This window comes from Bradysia coprophila, assembly GCF_014529535.1.
Source record: "Bradysia coprophila strain Holo2 chromosome X unlocalized genomic scaffold, BU_Bcop_v1 contig_35, whole genome shotgun sequence".
NCBI classification, from domain to species: domain Eukaryota; kingdom Metazoa; phylum Arthropoda; class Insecta; order Diptera; family Sciaridae; genus Bradysia; species Bradysia coprophila.
Window position 1 is genome coordinate 1,116,209 of NW_023503325.1, and position 18,401 is coordinate 1,134,609.

Sequence of the window (18,401 nt, forward strand, 5' to 3'; positions counted from 1 at the left end):
AGATTGTTCCTAAATTCACGCCGTAAGTGCGGTCGAAATTCAAAATGGAAAGTGCGGAGGTCTTTCTAACGTAGCGTCATTTTCATACAATGAAGCGTTGAAATATATTTTTCGGTTCACTTTTTCATCAAATCGTTCACTTTTTCATCGAATCGTTCACTTAAAATTCAAATTTTAGTCACACTTGCGGCGTCAATAGGGATCAGTTAGATTTAATAAAATTTGTGATCAAATCAACCCATACTTCAAGCAAAATTGCTTCGAGTGACAGCTGCCAAATAGAGTACACGTACGGAATTTTGAAAATCAACACATTTTCTGTTTTGTGATTTACTGGTGAATTTTGCATGTTTTTCATATGGAGAAATCAATAACTTAAGTAAAACACAGACTCAGCGAATCTTTTTTCAAATGTAGCACTGAAACTAGTTTAAACCGTGACCAGTTTAATTCCTGACTTATTATACTATTCATTGGAATCAAGCAATTCAACTCAAAGGCTGCGGCATGGTGTTAACAATATTAACAATGGAATCGGTAGTTTACCGTCTTATCTAGCAACCTTTCGAAAATTTGTAGTAAATAACCTTATCGCACCAGGCTGACGCCTTCCGATATGATATGATATCAATATTATGGAACAACAACTCATGAGAGGCTAAGCCTGAACTAAGGGCTAATGGATGTTAACGATTTCATAGTGCATTTTGAGCCTACAGAGGTCTTGAAAAAAAAAGTTGGTGCCAAAATGCAGATTTTTTCCTTCTTTCTGGGGGCTCTATACCTGGAACAGCATGTGGAACGGTACAACTGCAGTCATTTTTTTATCGTCTACTATTCTTTTACCTTATTATGTCGTTACAACAGATCCAGCGTTCGTAAAATATAAGGAGAAAAATTATTTCATTTTTCTCGGATGATTTTAGTCAAAGCGTATGATCTTAGGCAACGCACTTCAAGCAAAAGTGGTATTCTAAATAGGGTACTGACACTTGACAGTGCTCCTGCTCCATACAAAATTTTACACTGTAAAAAGAGTGGGGATAAAATATCATACAAAATAGTACCCTATTTGGCAGCTGTCATTAATAGCACTTTTGCTTGAAGTGCGTTGTCTTAGGACTTCTGAACAGTTATTTGTTTTTCAATTGGACCAATATTTTCTACGTGATAGGAGTTTGGAAAACCGTTTGTTCCCACTTGATCATATCAGCTGAATCGAAATAGTGCACAAACTTGAAAGACGGCCACTGTAATTTATGCAGAATTTAATTCATTCATCAAAAGTGTATTTGTTTATTCGCATATTCGTATGGTTGGTATCATTGGAAAGCCGAGACATGTAACTGGAGAAAATTGTGTTAGAACAGTGCATGTTTTTGGTTTTTGATCACCTTCGACCAGCCACACAAGCTTCGAAGAATTTTTTTGAAAGTGGTTTTGACTCCTAAGATCGAGTACCTTTCTGGGCACAAATAAAAAATTCTACCGATTTCGGTCGGCCGTTTTTCAAAATGTGAACGTTTTTCATCGCTGATAAATTTACCTCAACATACTCAGCAATATTCATGCAACTCTCTGTGTTTTTCTTAGTCCTAAACTTTTCCCTTTGTACTCGGCCTTACTTACTGCTGACACCGCGCACTTGGCGAGTGAAACAACTGGCACAATATGCATAGAATGTATGCTTGTGTGTAACTATTTTGAGGTGAGTGTAACTCGACGATAAACTGCAAAAAAAACCTCGACTGTCAAATAAACGCTGACGGAAACACACCTGCTGAAATGATCGTTATTTATTGTCTGTGATATTTGGAGCATTTTTTCCGTCCATCATTTTGAAGACTACAGGCAAATCAATTCTTTATTAATCAATTCCAGATTCCACCCTGGCTGATCTCCAATTAACATATGTCCAGCGTTTCGTATTAGATACAACGTCAAGTTGGTCACCTCTTTCTTGTACCCAATAACTCGACCGTTTGCACCTTTCCATATAGTTCGATGCGACCGATTCCATTCATTTTGTCCGCTCCAAACCAAATGATTTAACATTTTCTCGACACCGTTGTGTAAAACCGTTAAATCTAACTGACCGGTAGCAACGACAACTTTATATTTCTTAGCATCAAGCAATTGCTCAATGTGGTCAGACTTCGAAGCCATAAATTCTTCAGTCATTGAATTTTGTATGGCTGCACTCACTAATGTGTACGTAAGATTTCCTACATGTATAGCCTGACGAAATTCAGGCAATTCAACGTAATTTGCGAACAGATAACTGCTCAGATCCAATTCATCTTCTAGTAAGGTGAAGGCAGTTGTAAACCCACTAGCTGCATTAAATGTAGAGTCAGGATTTAGAAGCATGTCCGCCCAAACCTAAAACTCCGTACTAAATCACTTGACACATTTCACTCAGTGGCTGATGCTAATGCATCTAATGCTTGTTAAGCTGTACTTACATCCTTTGCTTCAACGTATTTCCTTTCGGTTATAAGCTTTTTAATAAATTCTTGGTTTACAACGAAATCATCTCTTGCCATCTCGTCGATAAGTCCTGTTTGATACATATAGTCTGCATACGAGTCTACTTGAGCGAATGGATTTGTCCATGGCGCGATCAGTAACATTCCTTGGAAGTTTATACGAGTTTCCCGCTTACATTCGTTTCTTTGGTGTAGCGCAGTGCCTACAGCTGGAGCAAAATGTCCTCCATAAGATTGTCCAGCTAAGTAGAACGGATTGGTAATATACTCAGGAAATAGCAGAAAGAATTGCCGCAGAAACTCTACGGTATCTTCTGCAGCCTCTTCACTCGTTTTTGGTAATCCGGCAGGATTGGAAGAGAAGCTGAATCCTGTAACCATCATTCAATTACCAAGCGGACACATTAAAGTAAACATATCGAGCTACTATACCAACATCAACAGGACTTTCCAAATAGATGATGGATCGATTAACTGTCCAATCTTCCAGTCGGGGCTCCAGACTGAAAATGCCATCTACATTGGATTTAACCGAAAAAGGTCCATTTTGGGTGAAAATGCTCAAAAAATTTGACACACCCGGTCCACCATCCAACCATAAAACGATGGGTGCGTTATCGTCTTCTCTGCATTTCGCCGTTGCAGGAAAGAACCAAAAGAACAGATTGGAGTTGTTAGTTTCGTTCACCGTAATAAGGCCTGAGTAACTGGATCGGCTTGGAATGTCCGGTGACGAATTTGGAAGTGGCAGCACCAGAGATAAATTCCTAGCAAGGGAAATATTCCCAGATGCTATCAATGGAGTCAAAAATAACGCTTCACTTTGGCCATGCACGATTGTTGTGCAGAACAGTGTGAATGTTGTCAGGAGAAATATTGAGCCACACATTACAGTGAGTGTTGTTCGATCTACGAATCTATTGACAGTACTGACACGAACTTTTGATTGATATTTGGATAGACGTTAAACGTAAGAAATTATCAGTTTTATAGGCGTGTGTAACGAAAACCTTGTCATTATCTTATTTCAATTTTAATCTAATTGTTCAGATTATCCGTCCGGTAATGTTCATTTCTAGCTTTTAGAGGTACATTTTTAACTTTAACAATTGAAAAAGTAATTTTATAAACTCAGCCGAGTGAAGAGACTATACAGTTTCCCATTTTTTTATATTTTCACATTTCCCCTTATTTTCCCAATGAGTGTCTCATACTGAGAGCGATACATTTTAGAAAACTCAAACAAAAATTAAAAATTTGACAAAATCAAATGTACTAACACTCGTTCCGCTGCACTCGTTATAAATATTGTTTGTTTTGTGGTCTGCTAAAGTACATGTGTCAAGTCAACTATGATAGCCAAAGAGGGATTCTTTTGAAAAACGCCGACTGAAATCGGATGCATTTTCCAGTGGGCTTTTTATATGTGCCCAGAAAGGTATTCAACCCTAATAGCCAAAACGACTTTTTAAAAAATTATTCGAAGCTTGTGTGGCTTGTGGGAGGTGATCAAAAACCGATAACCTGCACTTTTCTTACAGAAATTTCTCCAGTTACACTAGCCGTACAGGGTCGTGTGGGGTGTCATTAGAAAGGTAATTGCATGTTCTTCCGGGGCAAATAGGGTCTTAATGGGTTTAAAATTCATCCACACTGAGATGGGTGTAGTTGAAGTTTTCTACCGAAAAGGCAGAAAATTTTCACTTTTCTCACTGCAATTTCTCGAGAGACACGAAACGTATATAGTCGTGTGGGGCCACTGTTTCGATCTATGAGAGACAGTGCAATGCAATTTCATAATTCTGCAAAAGTTTTAAAGAAATATTTTTGTCAACATCTCATCAGGCCATGGCGACAGTGGCAACAAGCTTCGAAGAATTGGCTTATAGGGTCGAACACCTTTCTCGAACACTCATAAAAAATTCCACTGGAAAATGCATCCGATTTCGGTAGACTGTTTTTCACCACAATCCTTTAAAGTAGCTTCAAACTGGTGACAATTGGATGGTTTATTCGGCTCGCGTCGAGAATTTTATAACAAAACATTAATGGAGTTAATTTTTCCGGAAGAAACCGAACCAAAAATGTATAAGGAAATCTGCACTCTTCCAGACATGGATGATTTTTCCAGTACACTTTTTGACGAACCCCGATAAGGATAAAAGAAATTTTTCTAAAAGTTCTTGTACAATTATTAAACGTAAAACTTGGGCAGAATCAGCAACAGCTGATCAACAGACACAATCTATTTGTATAATATACAATCGAAACACCTTTGGCTTTGTCGACCAGCTGGAGACGTTCAGCTGTTGCTGATTCTGCACACGCTTTACGTTTAATAATTGTAGTTTGGAGATTAGACTAAAGGTTTTCATATGAATGGCTTTAGTAAGTGTTAGATTCCAACACTTTTTTACTTTCATTCACTTGCTCATGTAAAATCACTCTCTAAATTATTGGTAAATCTACTACATCAAAGTGTTCTTTTGAATCGAACGGTGATTTTGCCTATAAATACAATGTAATGCAGGAAATAAACTCATTCAAAAACGAATAATCAAAATGTTCACATCTTGGTATAAGTAGAACATTGGGTAGAAGTAAGAGTCTGGTGCTTGAAAGCGGGGACAATATCACACCAGACATATACGTCTTTGAGGTTTGTGCTCGACCTGTAAGGAACATAGTCCTTGTGGTTCGTGTTCGACCTGTAAGGAGCATAGTCTTTGAGGTTCGTGTTCGACTTGTAAGAAACACTGCTAGAGAAAAAGCCGTTCATACTTTTACGAGGAGGTAAATTTTCCTGAACGCAACAGTAAGAATCATTGAATGTGGATGTGTGTAATCAAGTAATTAGTAAATTATATTTGTAACGCTCATCATTATGTACAACTGTTTTAATTCGAAAAAACTTGTAGGTTTTCGAAAGAAAATTTACTTGAGTTCTCCCTCTGTTAAGCATCAACAAAACTTTTGTTTGCTTATAATTTTCTTAAGTTTGCGGACACGACTCAATGATAACATTCATCGTTTGAAATCCATCCTCGCATATAACACTGTCAATATTCAACTTTTCCGAATACACTTCAACCAAACGAAGAAAATCACTACCACATTCACATACCAACGGATTGGATTGGATGAACAAATACTTCAATTTTCCAGCATTGTCGTTTAATCGATTCAGAATACGGTCATCAATGGTTTTTAGGTTGTTGCCATTGAGTCGCAACCATATAAGTTGCTCCGGCAGAATATCTAGACAGAAAGATCATTAGCGAAAAAAGACCTCTGATTGAAATCCGCTCAGCATACCGTTCGATATTCGCTGAATTTTGTTGAATTCCAAATTCAAATCCGTTAATTCTTCGTTGGATGCAAACAAATTGACTGGTATGGTTTGTAGTGCATTGTATCCAAGATTGAGTTTTTTAAGTTTTTTATTTGCTTTGAAAATAGTCGCAGGCAACGATTCAAGTGAGTCGTAGCTTAAATTCAATTCCATTAATTCAATTTGATCTGTAAAAATGTTACTAGATACCGTGGTCATTTCAATGTGAGTCATTGAAATCATTTTTATGTTTGATGATCCAGTGAATAGATGCTCTGGCATCGGTAATTCACATAGACTAATGTCCACTGTACTGAGTGACGTTAAATTCTTCAGGAGATCGTTAGACATCAATGCATTACTCTTCGAATAAAAATCTTTCAATTTTCGATTCTGCCGGAAAATATTATCGGGCAACGTTGTCAAACGAGTAAAGTAGAATTTGATTGTCGTCAGTTCTGTTAAATTATCGAATGCATCGGTGGTTATTAACTCAATCATGCTATATCGAAATTCCAGATTCATCAACGATGATGCACCACCAAATATTTCGTTGCTTAATTTTCGAATTACAACATCGGCCAGCTGAACAGTTTTCAATTTACTCTGATTGCGAAAAATGCCACTTTCTATCATTGTCGATCCACTTCCATCTTGCGATTTAAAGTGGAACGATTCCAAATTCGGTAACAAACTCAACAAATGCGTTGGAAAAAACTCAATTCCGTTTTGCGCCAAAATCACTTCCAGCTTTGTTATGTTGAGAGCGTCTTTAAACAAATCTCTAAATAGTTGTTCCGTTGTAATCGTAAGATGATCGAAACTATTGATTCCCATGCGATCGGTAATGTTTTTAATTGTCGTTTCGTAGTCCATTGGACAATTTATGATTACAGCCGGTATGACGTCAACGTTCAGTTCTGGTATCAAATGATACAGACTTTCTCTTTCGACACTCGTACACGTAACCGACACTTCATTTCGTTCGTTTTTGATTGAAACGAGCTTTCTGTAATCGTTTCCTTGAACACATTCAAGTTCGACAAACGATCGAAAAGATCCAACCATAAATTCGTGCAGAAATGAACATTCACAATTCACATTCACCACTGTAGAACAATTGATGCGAGGTACGAATTCCGTTGACGTAAAATTACACACAACTGTCAATGTCATATGAAACAATGGAATAATGAACTTTATTAACATTATACCCGAAACGCAACAAAAAGTGTACATTCAAATACTCCTCTAAAATGACGACTGAATTTCATTTGGAGTTTACTAGTTACGATAAGACGAGCTACAAAAAAAATCTGTTAAATGATTTGTAATTAATTTTGCTCTGAGTATGGTGTCATAGGTTACCTTGAAAAAAAAAACTGAGCTACATAACAGTTGTATTTTTCTGTAAAACATATTTGGATTATCGCATCGATCGATCAACTTCTATTTTCTGATGAGAGTTTTTTTTTCGCAATGTGGATCGTCAATGTTCTTGCTGCCGAAACTAAAGAAGACATCACAATATGTTCTTGAAAACTTTGTTGAACTAGTGCAGGAACCTGCTTTGCTCGGCAATATTTCAATGACAATAGTATATTTCAACATACCCCAATACACACAAGATGTGTGTGAACGCGCGGGCGAAGCCCAAGCGAAAACACATATCTTGTGTGTATTGTGGTATTTTGATAGTTATTTGTCTGTAATAGTGAGAGTGTGTTGGTTCCTTCCCAACCGTTACTTTCCTTCTCGACCGTTTACTTTCCCTACCAACCGATTCATATCATAGCTCACCAATATACTCTCACGTATACAAAAAAATATTTTCACGCGCAAAAAAAAAATTTTCCCCAAAAGTAATTTCACACGGTGAAAATATTTTGATGAAAATATTTTCGCCATCTGAAGTTCTTCCGGACCATAATCTAAAACGTGGTTTTCGCCAACACGCCGTCGTCCGTTTTGCATCCGTTTACGTCATCTTGAATCCTGTTTGAAACATCACACATCACGAAAGATTAGCAAAAGAATTTAAATTAAAGGAAGTTCCTATTAAGATTTTTGGTCCTCATACTTATGCTGTTTAGGCTTTAGTTTATGTGACAGTTCGTTCAAACAATGAAAATTACGCCTTTTTTCTATTTTTTGAACGAATGTCACGTGAACGGAGAGCTAAACTACGTCAGTGTGCAGAGGCGTTAAAATTTATCAGTAAATGCAACGCACTTCAAGCAAAAGTGGTACTCTAAATAGCAGGGCCTATTTTCGAGAAAGTATTTTCTTGAAATTTCTCGAAATTTCTTGATTTTCTCGAAATTTCTCGAAAATGCTTTTCGAGAAATTCGAGAATGTTTTCAAGAAATTTCGAGAAAATCAAGAAATTTCAAGAAAATACTTTCTCGAAAATAGGCGCTGCTAAATAGGGTACTGAAACTTGACAGTGCTCCATACAACATTTTACACTGTAAAAAGAGTGGGGATAAAATTTCATACAAAATAGTACTATATTTGGCAGCTGTCATTAATAGCACTTTTGCTTGAAGTGCGTTGATAAATGTGATTTTGACGTTTCATAAAAATGAAAAAGAAGTTGAAAACAAAAGAGACGTTAATTTTGAATTGCTATCTAAACCAGTAGTATTGTTGTTGTTAATGATCAAACTCAAAATTGTCTTTGTTTTGTTTAAAAAAATAATCTCACTTTATCACTGTCTATATCGTGAATTTAAATACGAATAGAAATACCCTTATTATGATGTCATAATAAATCTTTACGTAAATATGTAAAAAAGAATCTCTTTAAATATAGTAGGGCTATTAGAAGAAATATTTTCTTTTTCAGAAAGATTGGTTTCATTTTGTTGCCATAAACATTTCATTTCTAATATTCAATGACATACTGTAGCCGTTAAGCAAAAACAATCGCAACTGCACAATGATATTTCTATGCTTCTAGTGTCTTCGAAAGTTTTGAAATTTCCCAGGCCTATGAACAAAAACAAAACCTTCCAAATAAATAGATAAATATTGATGGAATTGTTCATTGATCAAAACTTAGTTGATGATCATGCCTGCTCTTTTTAGATATAGGAATCATCTTCAAACTTGTAGGGCTCTATAATTTTGACAGTTTTACGACAGTCACTCGACTGCCACTCTGGACTTCTGGGATTATTGTGGTGTGAGGTGATAGTGGGTTGGTTCCAACAATTACATCACTCCACAATGCCCAAAATCTTCTCTATTGTAGAACTTCAGTTATTTAAGGGATTATTTAGATTTTGGACTCCCTTTTCTGGATTTCTTGAATTATTGAGACGGTAGTTGGTTGTTTCCCACACAGCAGTTGATTCAAATGGTAATGCAACTGTTGTGGTAATAACGAATCAAGTGGGAGCCATTTCTTACTTTTAAGGTTTTATTAAATGAAGAATCACACAGCCCATCTGAAACAACATACATCCGTCAAAAGCCCCTAATAAGGGAAATGTGATGCAAGTCGTTGTGTAAATATACACATTTAGAGTCATCGATAAAAATCAATCAAAACCTTTGACAAAGCATATGTGATGCACGTCACTGGTATACTTAGAACTAATATCATTTTCGATGATGCAACTCGATGAAAGGACCAAGTTTTTATCCTGCTAGGGTCTAATTGATTGGATCAGAGTTTTAAAAAATCGATTCAGATTTCCGGTTTTATTTTGTTCCATCGTACGATAAAGATGATTTTTGACAAGCTGAAAACGAACGATAGCGTCCACAGAGCCATAACCTCAACGCTTTTGCAACTTCTCTTCAACATAGTTTTTATGTCTCTATTATCTATGGATAACGTTTTAACAGCTGAAATAAGAACTTCTGAAGGATATATCTGACGTTTCCTTGGGTTCCCTTCTGAACTTTTGGGATTATTAGGGTGATAATGTTAGTTCCTTAAATTCCACCTCTTCACAATCAGAGCCGATGATTCCTGTTTCAGGCATGCCATTTGACAAACAATTACTAGTCGACTGTCGACATGAATACGGTAGCTAAACGGTCATACCAATACAATGTGCCTTAAAAATTATATTCGACCAGCTGAATAAATATGAGAAAAGTTCTGTGGCTCAAAAGTGTAGTTATGTTCCACAATCGTCCGTTTAATTGTAACACATTCGGTTTTCGTAAAACCGGCGATGCAAATACAGCAAGAACTATACTTTTCACAAAATTTTACCTCCTTACCTGCCTTACCTTCTTATCCTTTATGTCAGCCGCATCATTGCAACGTTGCATGTGTGTTCCAACAATTTTTGTTATGATACAGTCGAGAGGTCAGTGAAATTTAGACCTGAATTTGAATATCAACTGTTTTTCAGTTGGTCCAAAGTGCTTTTGCTTTCAACTTGACAATTTTGTAAAAGTTCTAAATGTTGCTGTGTTCTTCTTCAGTTTTTGATTTCTCTGTTTAAAGTTGGATTCCGTTTTGCCTTCACAACCTCTGCTGTCGCTCCGACTATGATAAAGGCCAGTGTCGACAGTTAATCTTATCACTTTTGTTTACAAAATGGTATATAGAAAGTTAAATCGATCGCAGTTCGCCTGACTTTCTGTATCATTATATATATGTTCAAGCATATTTTGTGATCAACAACAGAGAAATACGGAACGATGACTGTAACATTTTCTTTGTTTTACATTCTGTTAATTCCACACATAATTTGTAGCGAATTGAATGTCGTCTACGATGAGTCCACGGATAATTATTCGTTGCTTGAGGGCATTGGAAATGACGTTAATCGAGTGGGATGGGCTTCATTTGTGGACAATATAACTGAAACTGGATGGTCAACACTTGAAAGTAAGATAACATTATCAAAATTGCTTTCATCTATGTGGGACCGTTGCAGTTCACACGAATCCACATTTTCCGGATTCGATTCAAGCATATTATGCTGGCTTAATGGAAGGTGCGATCACCCGCAACCTGATCAAAGATCACTATGAGAATACCATTGGCGATTATTGTAAAGATAAGTCAACGTATTGTGATAAGCTAAAGAAGTTTTTGGAAGAGAATGTTTCGTACATGAATGGAAAAGGTAAGAAAAATGTTGTTTGTTAAGGCGAATGACAAATAACGTTGACAACAAAGTTGATAAAAAGCAACACAAGTGCTCCTTCTGGTACCATGTTGGATTGATTCTTCAACAAGCTGCCGGTCTCGAGGATGGTTTTTTGGGACGAAACAATTTGAAACCGCATAGAAACATATCAGTTTTTGGACTTTATTTAATTGGAATATCAGGAGATATGGAAGGTACTTCTAAAGTGTTCATTCCACTCAACAAAAAGTACTCCATGAGAGAGCCGTGAGAGAGCGAGCTGTCAAATAAACAAAGGAAAAATTGAAAAAAATCAATTTTATCTCTCACACGGAGTACTTTTTTGGTAAGAGGAAACTAAGCATAACTACATGGTCTAAACAGACCGTGGCTTGTCATTTGGTGGCAATATTTGACTGAAATGACTGGTGATTTACAGATCTAGAAGTAGTTCTCGATAAACCAGCCGATTTAAAACGTATATTGGGAGTTGGTAAATGCTCTGCTCTTATAAAAGGTACAAATTTGCTCTTTAAAATACAATTGCACCAATCTGCTCCGCAGCAGAACACTCGCTTTAGCATCTCATGGATGTGATTGCTTCTAGTCTTACCAAATTACCAGGATATTTACACGTCACAAGTAACATGGAGCGATCTGGTTTCAATGCTACGCATTTTAAAACATTACAATCTTGGATACCACGTGCTACCGACGAAAACTGCTGACCTGATTCCCGGCCGTTCGACGTCGTTTTCTTCGTACCCCGGCACATTACAATCGGGCGATGATTTTTACATCATTTCATCGGGTTTGGTAACACTCGAAACAACAATTGGCAACAGCAACAATAGGTAGGTGAGTCGAGGGGGAAACAGGAACGAAAAATCCTGTACCACCATTCGCATTCGCATGTCATTCGCTCATATTCTCCATGCACTCGCTCATATTTTCCCGTCGTTCGCTCTATGCATTCGTTGATATTTTCCGTTCACTCGACCATGTTTTCCATTCATTCGCTCATCAATTTGCCTTCGTTCCACTCATTTGGTCATATTTCCCTTCATTCGCAATGGCAAATGCAGGCTGTCCCACCATTCGCTCTTGTTTCCCGCTCGAGGTGAGTGCAGAAATTTTCCGAATCGTCTACTAAAAGCCAATCGATCGCAGTTTATATAGTTCAATCAAAGCAAATGGAATAGTTCTCGAATGGATTCGTTCTATAGTTGCAAATCGTCTAGCCACAAATGGTTCATCGTGGTCATCATTGTTTTCAAAATTCAACAGCGGAACTTACAATAATCAATGGATGATCGTTGATTATAACATGGTAATTAAGATGTCCTTCATTTTCAATAGGGATGATCCATAAATCGCGAACTTTTTGTAAGGATTTATGGTTGTTCCTTCGAATTCACACGTATCTTGCCTTAAGAAAAATCTTCTCCCAAAGTTTGTTCCTGGACAACCGATTCCTGAGTCCGGAATTTTGACTGTAGTGGAACAAATACCAACACTTATCGTGACTGCTGATAAAACGGATGTCCTCAGAAATCAAGGCTATTGGCCTTCGTACAACGTTCCATATTTCAAATCTGTTTTCGATTTGAGTGGAAATCAAGAGAGTGTTGACACCTATGGAGATTGGTTTACATATGATTACAATCCACGAGCAAACATTTTTCGGCGAGATCAAAGTAAAGTGACTGATATTGAGTCAATGATCAAACTGATGCGCTACAACAACTACAAAAACGACGAATTATCGAAATGTAACTGTACACCACCATATTCGGCCGAAAATAGTATTGCTGCGCGAAGTGATCTCAATCCGCCTGATGGTATTTATCCGTTTGGAGCACTCGGTCATCGATCGCACGCCGCTACTGATGCCAAGATAACGAACTATGAAATGTTTAAGCAAAGACAATTTATCGCCGTCGCCGGGCCACCACATGACAATGTTCCACCGTTTCAATGGTCTACATCTGATTATCGAAATTCAAGCCATAAAGGTCATCCGGACCTGTGGCTTTTTCAGCCAGTTGTTCAAATTTGGAACACAACTGGAAACTTTTGATTCGAAATCTCCCATTTTTAGTTTAGTTGAAATGCATACCCTGTAAAATAAACATGACTTGATGCCACGGTAAGCTTGAAATAAGCTTAACGCGAAAAAAAACTCTTCAAAAAATAAAGTCAGTTTTTGTATTAAAAAAATCCTCGGTGCTACTGTGTGCTACCAATGCAGCCGGTCGTCATTCCACCAAGGGCTGTGAATTTCCACTAAGACGAACGTGAAAGTTTCCTATATACGAGTGGATATCAAGCAGATATTTTTGTGACAAGAACAAGAAATGTGCAAAAGCGACCAAAGAAACTCAAACAAAGGGAAACTTAAGGAGAAATTGCGAATGTTCGTTTAATGAACGCACTTCAAGCATGAGTGTTATTCTAAATAGAGTATTGAAATTTGACAGTATGTCATACAACTGTAGAACACCATTTCATACAAAATAGTAATCCATTTAACAGCTGTCGACTAGTCTGATAATCCCGAGCCATATAGAGGTCTATTCCAACGCCATACGAATTGTCACGTTACTGTCAAACGTCATCCATAGAGATATAACCTCATCAATATTTATATGCGAACCTATCGCTGTCTGTGGATGAAATCATGTTCATTCGGCCAGTGAAAGTACTTGGAACAAACCTATTAAATGATGAGTCATTTTATTGACTGTCATAGACCCGCAATACCGTGTTCGACAGTTCGGCTATTACTTTCGAAGATATAGGTGCGTTGACTATAACTAATGTTCTCCTACGACAACTCGATGTCGGTTTAATTCGCTTTTGTTTTTTCATATTTTCAGTTACAGGGTCAGAAAAGTGAAACTCGACATGTTTTATGATTTGGGACGTTTTGTAGTCAATGATTCTACACAAAATTTGTTTAACAAATGAAAATCTAGATTTTTGATTTTAGTATTTCATTCCTGTGAAGAGCTCGTGCCTGTCAAAAATGTAAAAGATTTTCATTTGAACAACAAAATTCTTGCGGAATCAATTACAAACCCCAATAACTCCCAAATCAGAAAACATGTCGAATTTCACTTTTCTCTTCTTGTAACTCAATATCGCAGTGAGACTGCACTTTGAAACTCAACCGCAACACAAATAATTCGCTTCATCAGGTTGTTGTCCACAATGATGGCTGTTGTGAATGCAACAGCCCAGGCAGAGGAGTTGTAATGTTTCGATAGCAAAAATCCGAGATTTGAATTTTTTGTTGATTTATTCAAAACGGAATTGATAAGCTTCAAATTTCCTAAATTAAATACAAAACAAATTTAGTAAATTTTCTCGATTCTAATTGACATTAGTTTCTTACATTTAGTCCTCAACCGGACTTCTAATTAACTTTCGAGCGGATGTGTGTGTGAAACGTTTCGGACGAGATTCCTTTGAAAATAAACAATTTTTTTCTAAATAACTCTTTCAGCGGTAAAGTACATTTTTCCTTACTCTAATGTAATACGTCCAACTTATATCGATGTCGTTGGGACACGTATTCTGAATGACTGATGGATTCGAATCTAAATGAACCAAATTTGAGGTTAGAATAGCGACACCTCGAAAATTCATGAAATTTTTCTTACTCTAAATATTTACGCCTCCTGTACAAGCGTAACGATGAATCGGATCTTGATTTTACGTAACAGAGCCGACCTGAATAAATTTAATGATCGAATTGTACAAATTGCCGGTTTCGTTATCTGAGCAACGTGAATTTACCTTATTTCGAAACCAACCGTTAAATCTATGTCCGAAACTTGAAATAAATATTTGTCTACTGTAGCAAACACAACCGTGATCCTAATTTACAATTTTTGGCAAATTTTCTTGCCGATGAATCAAATTATTTGCAAATTTAAAATCTACTCGCGACAGATGATGCGACATTGACAAAAACTGAACTCTTTGTTTATAAAGGCTTCCGGGAATTCATTTAGGTCACTCAAGCATGACAACTTAACTAATGAAAAAAATATGAGAAAAAAATTACAGCAGCTCAGTGGTGACATAATTAATCAAATTACAACAATGACATATGATTAAATCTGTTATTAGCTTGCGTCTTGGATTTAGTTCCGATACATGTAATTGTTCGTTGGTAATGTCATTCAGTCAGTTAGGCGAAAAGTCTTTTTCATACCTAGAACCCGAAAAGTGCGACTTCGTCGCACTTTTTCTCTGTCCAATATAAAAAATACTATTCGTACTTTCGACTAAAAGACTTTCTTTAGCGTATTCGATTCCAGACCTCGTCTTCGGCTCTGTCTGGAAACTTCTCAAACGCTAAAAAAGACTTTTAGTCCTGGGTACGAAATGTACCACATCCTCACGAAAAATGAATTTGTCAAAGGAAAAGAAACCCAAAATGACTCAGTGCACTTTTTACAGGAGATGTTTCTTTATCACATGCGGGATTCTTGTTTCAACAATGAATTGACAATTTTATGCAAAGACAACTTATTGAAAGCACGGCAGAGTGAAATAAACCAGGCAGGAGCGGTTCATTTTCGAAACGTCAAATAAGGGACCTAATACACTGTATGAAAATGAACTCAAATGAACAGTGACATAAATTGAAAATTTTTATTCGCAAAATATCAAGGGCTACTAGATTATTCAGGTCCCTAGTCAAACAAGCGCTCCTGCCTCGTTAACTTGGCAAAAAAAAAAAAAATTATTGGAGAATTGAGAATCTGTGGAGAATTGATGGAAGTTTCTAATTTGAGTTTGAGGTCTTACCATTCTAAAAACACTAAACTTGTCCTATTCGCTATATGACTTACATTCTTTACAATATCAAATATGTGGGTAAGTCCAAGGTAGATATAGTGTGGAGGTAATGCCATACATTACCTCCAGACTATATTTTCCTTGGGTACGTCAACCGAAATAAAGTTTAGTCGTCAAAGTATGTTGTTAACTAAATGATATATCACCCATTCATGAACAGTGCACATTGAGCACATATGCATAAATAGTTGAAGCGAATAATTATCAATTAATTATTTAATCAGCAAAAATACATACGCTACGTTATACTTAAGAAATGGGCGTTGAGTGTTTTACTTTGTGTGATATGGGGTTATTGACTCCTTCCATTGTGTCTATACCACTAACACGTACATTTATCGTTCACAATAAATTACCGATTCGGTGTTCACGTCGACCTCCTGCACACATTCGGAACTTTTGTAAAACGTCCAACATTATTGTTCGAAGTGATTTCCGATGGATTGTTTCAACGGTTCGGTGGAACACACATCCATACTACCAAACGTATGCCAACCTGCTCTGGGGTACCATACTTTTGTGTTCATGTCGCTTATTGAAATGGTAATAAAATGTATGTGCTCTATCACGGATCCGAACCGTCGTGTCGTACCGCCCAAATCACCAGATGCAGAAGAATTCGATGACAAAAACTACGATTTCATTATTGTAGGAGGCGGATCAGCGGGTCAAATAAAGTCTTATTATTTGATTAATTTGTTCATGCAACAACAATATTCGAAACAGGCTCGGTTTTGGCAGGAAGAATTAGTGAAAATCCGACGCACAAAGTTTTGCTGATTGAGGCCGGTCCAGAGGAACCAATAGCTCCATCGATTCCGATGTTTTTCTTTACAGCGTCGGACACTGAGCTTGACTGGAAGTATGAAACTGTTCCGCAGAGAAACGCTTGTTTATCGAGTGGTGGCATTTGTAATTGGCCAAGGGGGAAAATGTTGTGCGGCACAGCTTGCATGAGCGGTAAAATGAAATAAATTTTCAGAAAAGTGATAGATTAAAGCAAATCCTACAGGGATGATGTATACCAGAGGCAGCCCACAAATTTACAACGCATGGAATGCTGCCGGAAACGATGGATGGAGTTATACAGAAGTTTTGGAGTATTTCAAAAAATCTGAAAACAATACGCAACCTCCGTCTAGTATCGAACCCGAGTTTCACGGTTTCAGTGGACCAATGACAGTTGGCACATTTTCCCACTTCCCTAAGTTGGGCACAAACTTCTTCGAAGCGGCTAAAGAGATCGGTTACAGTGTACGCGACGTTAACGGCAAACATCAAACTGGGTTTTTTCAAGCATCTGTAATGATAAAAGATAGCGTCCGCGCCAGTCCCAACCGAATGTACGTACGGCCTGCATTGAAGCGAAAAAACCTACGCGTGTTGCTCGAATCACATGTCATCAAAATAAACTTTAACAAGAAGGGAAACCAAGCCACTGGAATTGTGTTCCGCGACAGATACGGTAACATACGAAAATTTACAGCACGCAAAGAAATCATCGTAGCAGGCGGCGTTGTCGGCTCACCTCAATTGCTCCTTCTATCTGGTGTCGGACCCAAACAAGATCTTGAAAAGCACAACATACCAGTCGTCAAAGATCTACCAGTAGGGCACAATCTTCATGTTCACTACGGGGTTGCTATCACTGTAAGAATGAGAGAAAAACCGGAGTCTGCATTTACACTAGAAGAATTTTACGAATATGTTACCAACCGTACAGGTCCCTTTTCCAGTACCACATTAACTCAAATTAGTGGCTTCGTAGAGAGCAAATACGCCAAGGAAAATATTCCAGATGTACAGATTTTCATCGACGAATATGCCGATGAATGTGGGAAATTTAAACGAGGTCAGAATGTCAGTGAAATAGCTCTACGTCCTGTTTATCTTCTCAGCAAATGTCGGGGAACTCTCAAATTAAGGTCGCCTGATCCCTTTGACAAACCAACGATAGATCCGAACTATTTATGCGACGAAAATGAAATCGACGCTCTAGTTGATGTCATTAAGATACTAAAACGACTTATGAGCTCGCCGACCATGAAAAATTCCGTTATTCAGTTCGACGTAGGCGAATACGAAAATTGTGATTCATTGCAAAAAGATTCGGACTGCTACTGGCGATGTAGAATCAAACATTACACTGAAGAGGAAAACCATCACGCGGGAACGTGTAAAATGGGTCCGTCTGATGATCCAACCACCGTTATAGATCCGAAATTCAAAGTTCACGGTGTAAATAATTTACGAGTTGTTGATGCGGCCATAATGCCATCGCCGATTAACGGTAATCCTATCGGTCCTATCATCATGTTCGCTGAAAAAGCGGCGGACTTGATAAAAAATCAGTGGAAATAACAAGAATTCAAAGCAGTTGACCGATATTTTTTGTAGGACATATGAATTTAAAGCTGTTTACAGTCCCTCGATTTTGTATACAAAACCCGAACCACTACGATTTCATCCATAGACGCATGACCTTTGCGTTTTGCTGAAATTTTGAGGCGCCGTATACTTATAGTGACAGCTTTCAAAAAATTTTACGTAACTATAGGTTTGTTCCAAATCCAAATAGCTGTAAACACGAACTTTGACAACCCAAACCAC

General features: G+C 37.4%; 4 protein-coding genes across 7 annotated transcripts; 2 read left to right on the top strand and 2 right to left on the bottom strand.

The window, feature by feature from the left end:
- Window positions 1-1,817: 1,817 nt before the first annotated feature.
- On the bottom strand, window positions 1,818-3,497 carry LOC119069465 (probable serine carboxypeptidase CPVL). 2 transcript variants are annotated; one of them, XM_037173518.1, is made up of 3 exons: window positions 2,922-3,493; window positions 2,466-2,860; window positions 1,818-2,382 (listed from the first exon to the last, which is right to left on the bottom strand). In XM_037173518.1, the coding sequence occupies exons 1-3, from the start codon at window positions 3,376-3,378 to the stop codon at window positions 1,846-1,848; spliced, it is 1,389 nt and encodes a 462-aa protein (XP_037029413.1). In that variant the 5' UTR covers window positions 3,379-3,493; the 3' UTR covers window positions 1,818-1,845. The 2 variants fall into 2 exon arrangements, with proteins under 2 accessions (XP_037029413.1, XP_037029414.1); XM_037173519.1 differs by having other exon boundaries at window positions 2,207-2,395; window positions 2,922-3,497.
- Window positions 3,498-5,327: 1,830 nt separating this feature from the next.
- LOC119069463 (protein toll-like) lies at window positions 5,328-7,112 on the bottom strand. The gene is made up of 2 exons (XM_037173516.1): window positions 5,805-7,112; window positions 5,328-5,747 (listed from the first exon to the last, which is right to left on the bottom strand). Exons 1-2 carry the CDS (start codon window positions 7,057-7,059, stop codon window positions 5,482-5,484), a joined length of 1,521 nt encoding a protein of 506 aa, XP_037029411.1. The 5' UTR covers window positions 7,060-7,112; the 3' UTR covers window positions 5,328-5,481.
- A 3,298-nt stretch (window positions 7,113-10,410) lies between these two features.
- Window positions 10,411-15,503, top strand: LOC119069462 (putative phospholipase B-like 2). Of its 3 annotated transcripts, none has more exons than XM_037173515.1 (8): window positions 10,411-10,675; window positions 10,725-10,916; window positions 10,970-11,134; window positions 11,359-11,436; window positions 11,527-11,773; window positions 12,090-12,249; window positions 12,373-13,029; window positions 15,469-15,503. In XM_037173515.1, the coding sequence occupies exons 1-7, from the start codon at window positions 10,486-10,488 to the stop codon at window positions 12,997-12,999; spliced, it is 1,659 nt and encodes a 552-aa protein (XP_037029410.1). In that variant the 5' UTR covers window positions 10,411-10,485; the 3' UTR covers window positions 13,000-13,029; window positions 15,469-15,503. The 3 variants fall into 3 exon arrangements, with proteins under 3 accessions (XP_037029410.1, XP_037029409.1, XP_037029408.1); XM_037173514.1 differs by having other exon boundaries at window positions 12,373-13,041; window positions 15,469-15,499; XM_037173513.1 differs by lacking the exon at window positions 15,469-15,503 and having other exon boundaries at window positions 12,373-13,117.
- A 724-nt stretch (window positions 15,504-16,227) lies between these two features.
- LOC119069454 (glucose dehydrogenase [FAD, quinone]-like) lies at window positions 16,228-18,162 on the top strand. The gene is made up of 3 exons (XM_037173507.1): window positions 16,228-16,458; window positions 16,518-16,751; window positions 16,804-18,162. The coding sequence occupies exons 1-3, from the start codon at window positions 16,230-16,232 to the stop codon at window positions 18,150-18,152; spliced, it is 1,812 nt and encodes a 603-aa protein (XP_037029402.1). The 5' UTR covers window positions 16,228-16,229; the 3' UTR covers window positions 18,153-18,162.
- Window positions 18,163-18,401: the final 239 nt, after the last annotated feature.

Excerpts from the sequence above, each read along its gene's own strand:
- LOC119069465 (XM_037173518.1), bottom strand. The coding sequence starts at position 3,378 with ATGTGTGGCTCAATATTTCTCCTGACAACATTCACACTGTTCTGCACA. Across the intron at positions 2,861-2,921 it reads GGAAAGTCCTGTTGATGTTG|GATTCAGCTTCTCTTCCAAT; the intron begins GTATAGTAGCTC and ends TGATGGTTACAG. Across the intron at positions 2,383-2,465 it reads AATACGTTGAAGCAAAGGAT|GTTTGGGCGGACATGCTTCT; the intron begins GTAAGTACAGCT and ends ACGGAGTTTTAG.
- LOC119069463 (XM_037173516.1), bottom strand. The coding sequence starts at position 7,059 with ATGTACACTTTTTGTTGCGTTTCGGGTATAATGTTAATAAAGTTCATT. Across the intron at positions 5,748-5,804 it reads AATTCAGCGAATATCGAACG|ATATTCTGCCGGAGCAACTT; the intron begins GTATGCTGAGCG and ends CTTTCTGTCTAG.
- LOC119069462 (XM_037173515.1), top strand. The coding sequence starts at position 10,486 with ATGACTGTAACATTTTCTTTGTTTTACATTCTGTTAATTCCACACATA. Across the intron at positions 10,676-10,724 it reads TGGATGGTCAACACTTGAAA|TTCACACGAATCCACATTTT; the intron begins GTAAGATAACAT and ends GGACCGTTGCAG. Across the intron at positions 11,774-12,089 it reads ATTGGCAACAGCAACAATAG|TTTATATAGTTCAATCAAAG; the intron begins GTAGGTGAGTCG and ends AATCGATCGCAG.
- LOC119069454 (XM_037173507.1), top strand. The coding sequence starts at position 16,230 with ATGGATTGTTTCAACGGTTCGGTGGAACACACATCCATACTACCAAAC. Across the intron at positions 16,459-16,517 it reads TGTAGGAGGCGGATCAGCGG|GCTCGGTTTTGGCAGGAAGA; the intron begins GTCAAATAAAGT and ends TATTCGAAACAG. Across the intron at positions 16,752-16,803 it reads CGGCACAGCTTGCATGAGCG|GGATGATGTATACCAGAGGC; the intron begins GTAAAATGAAAT and ends CAAATCCTACAG.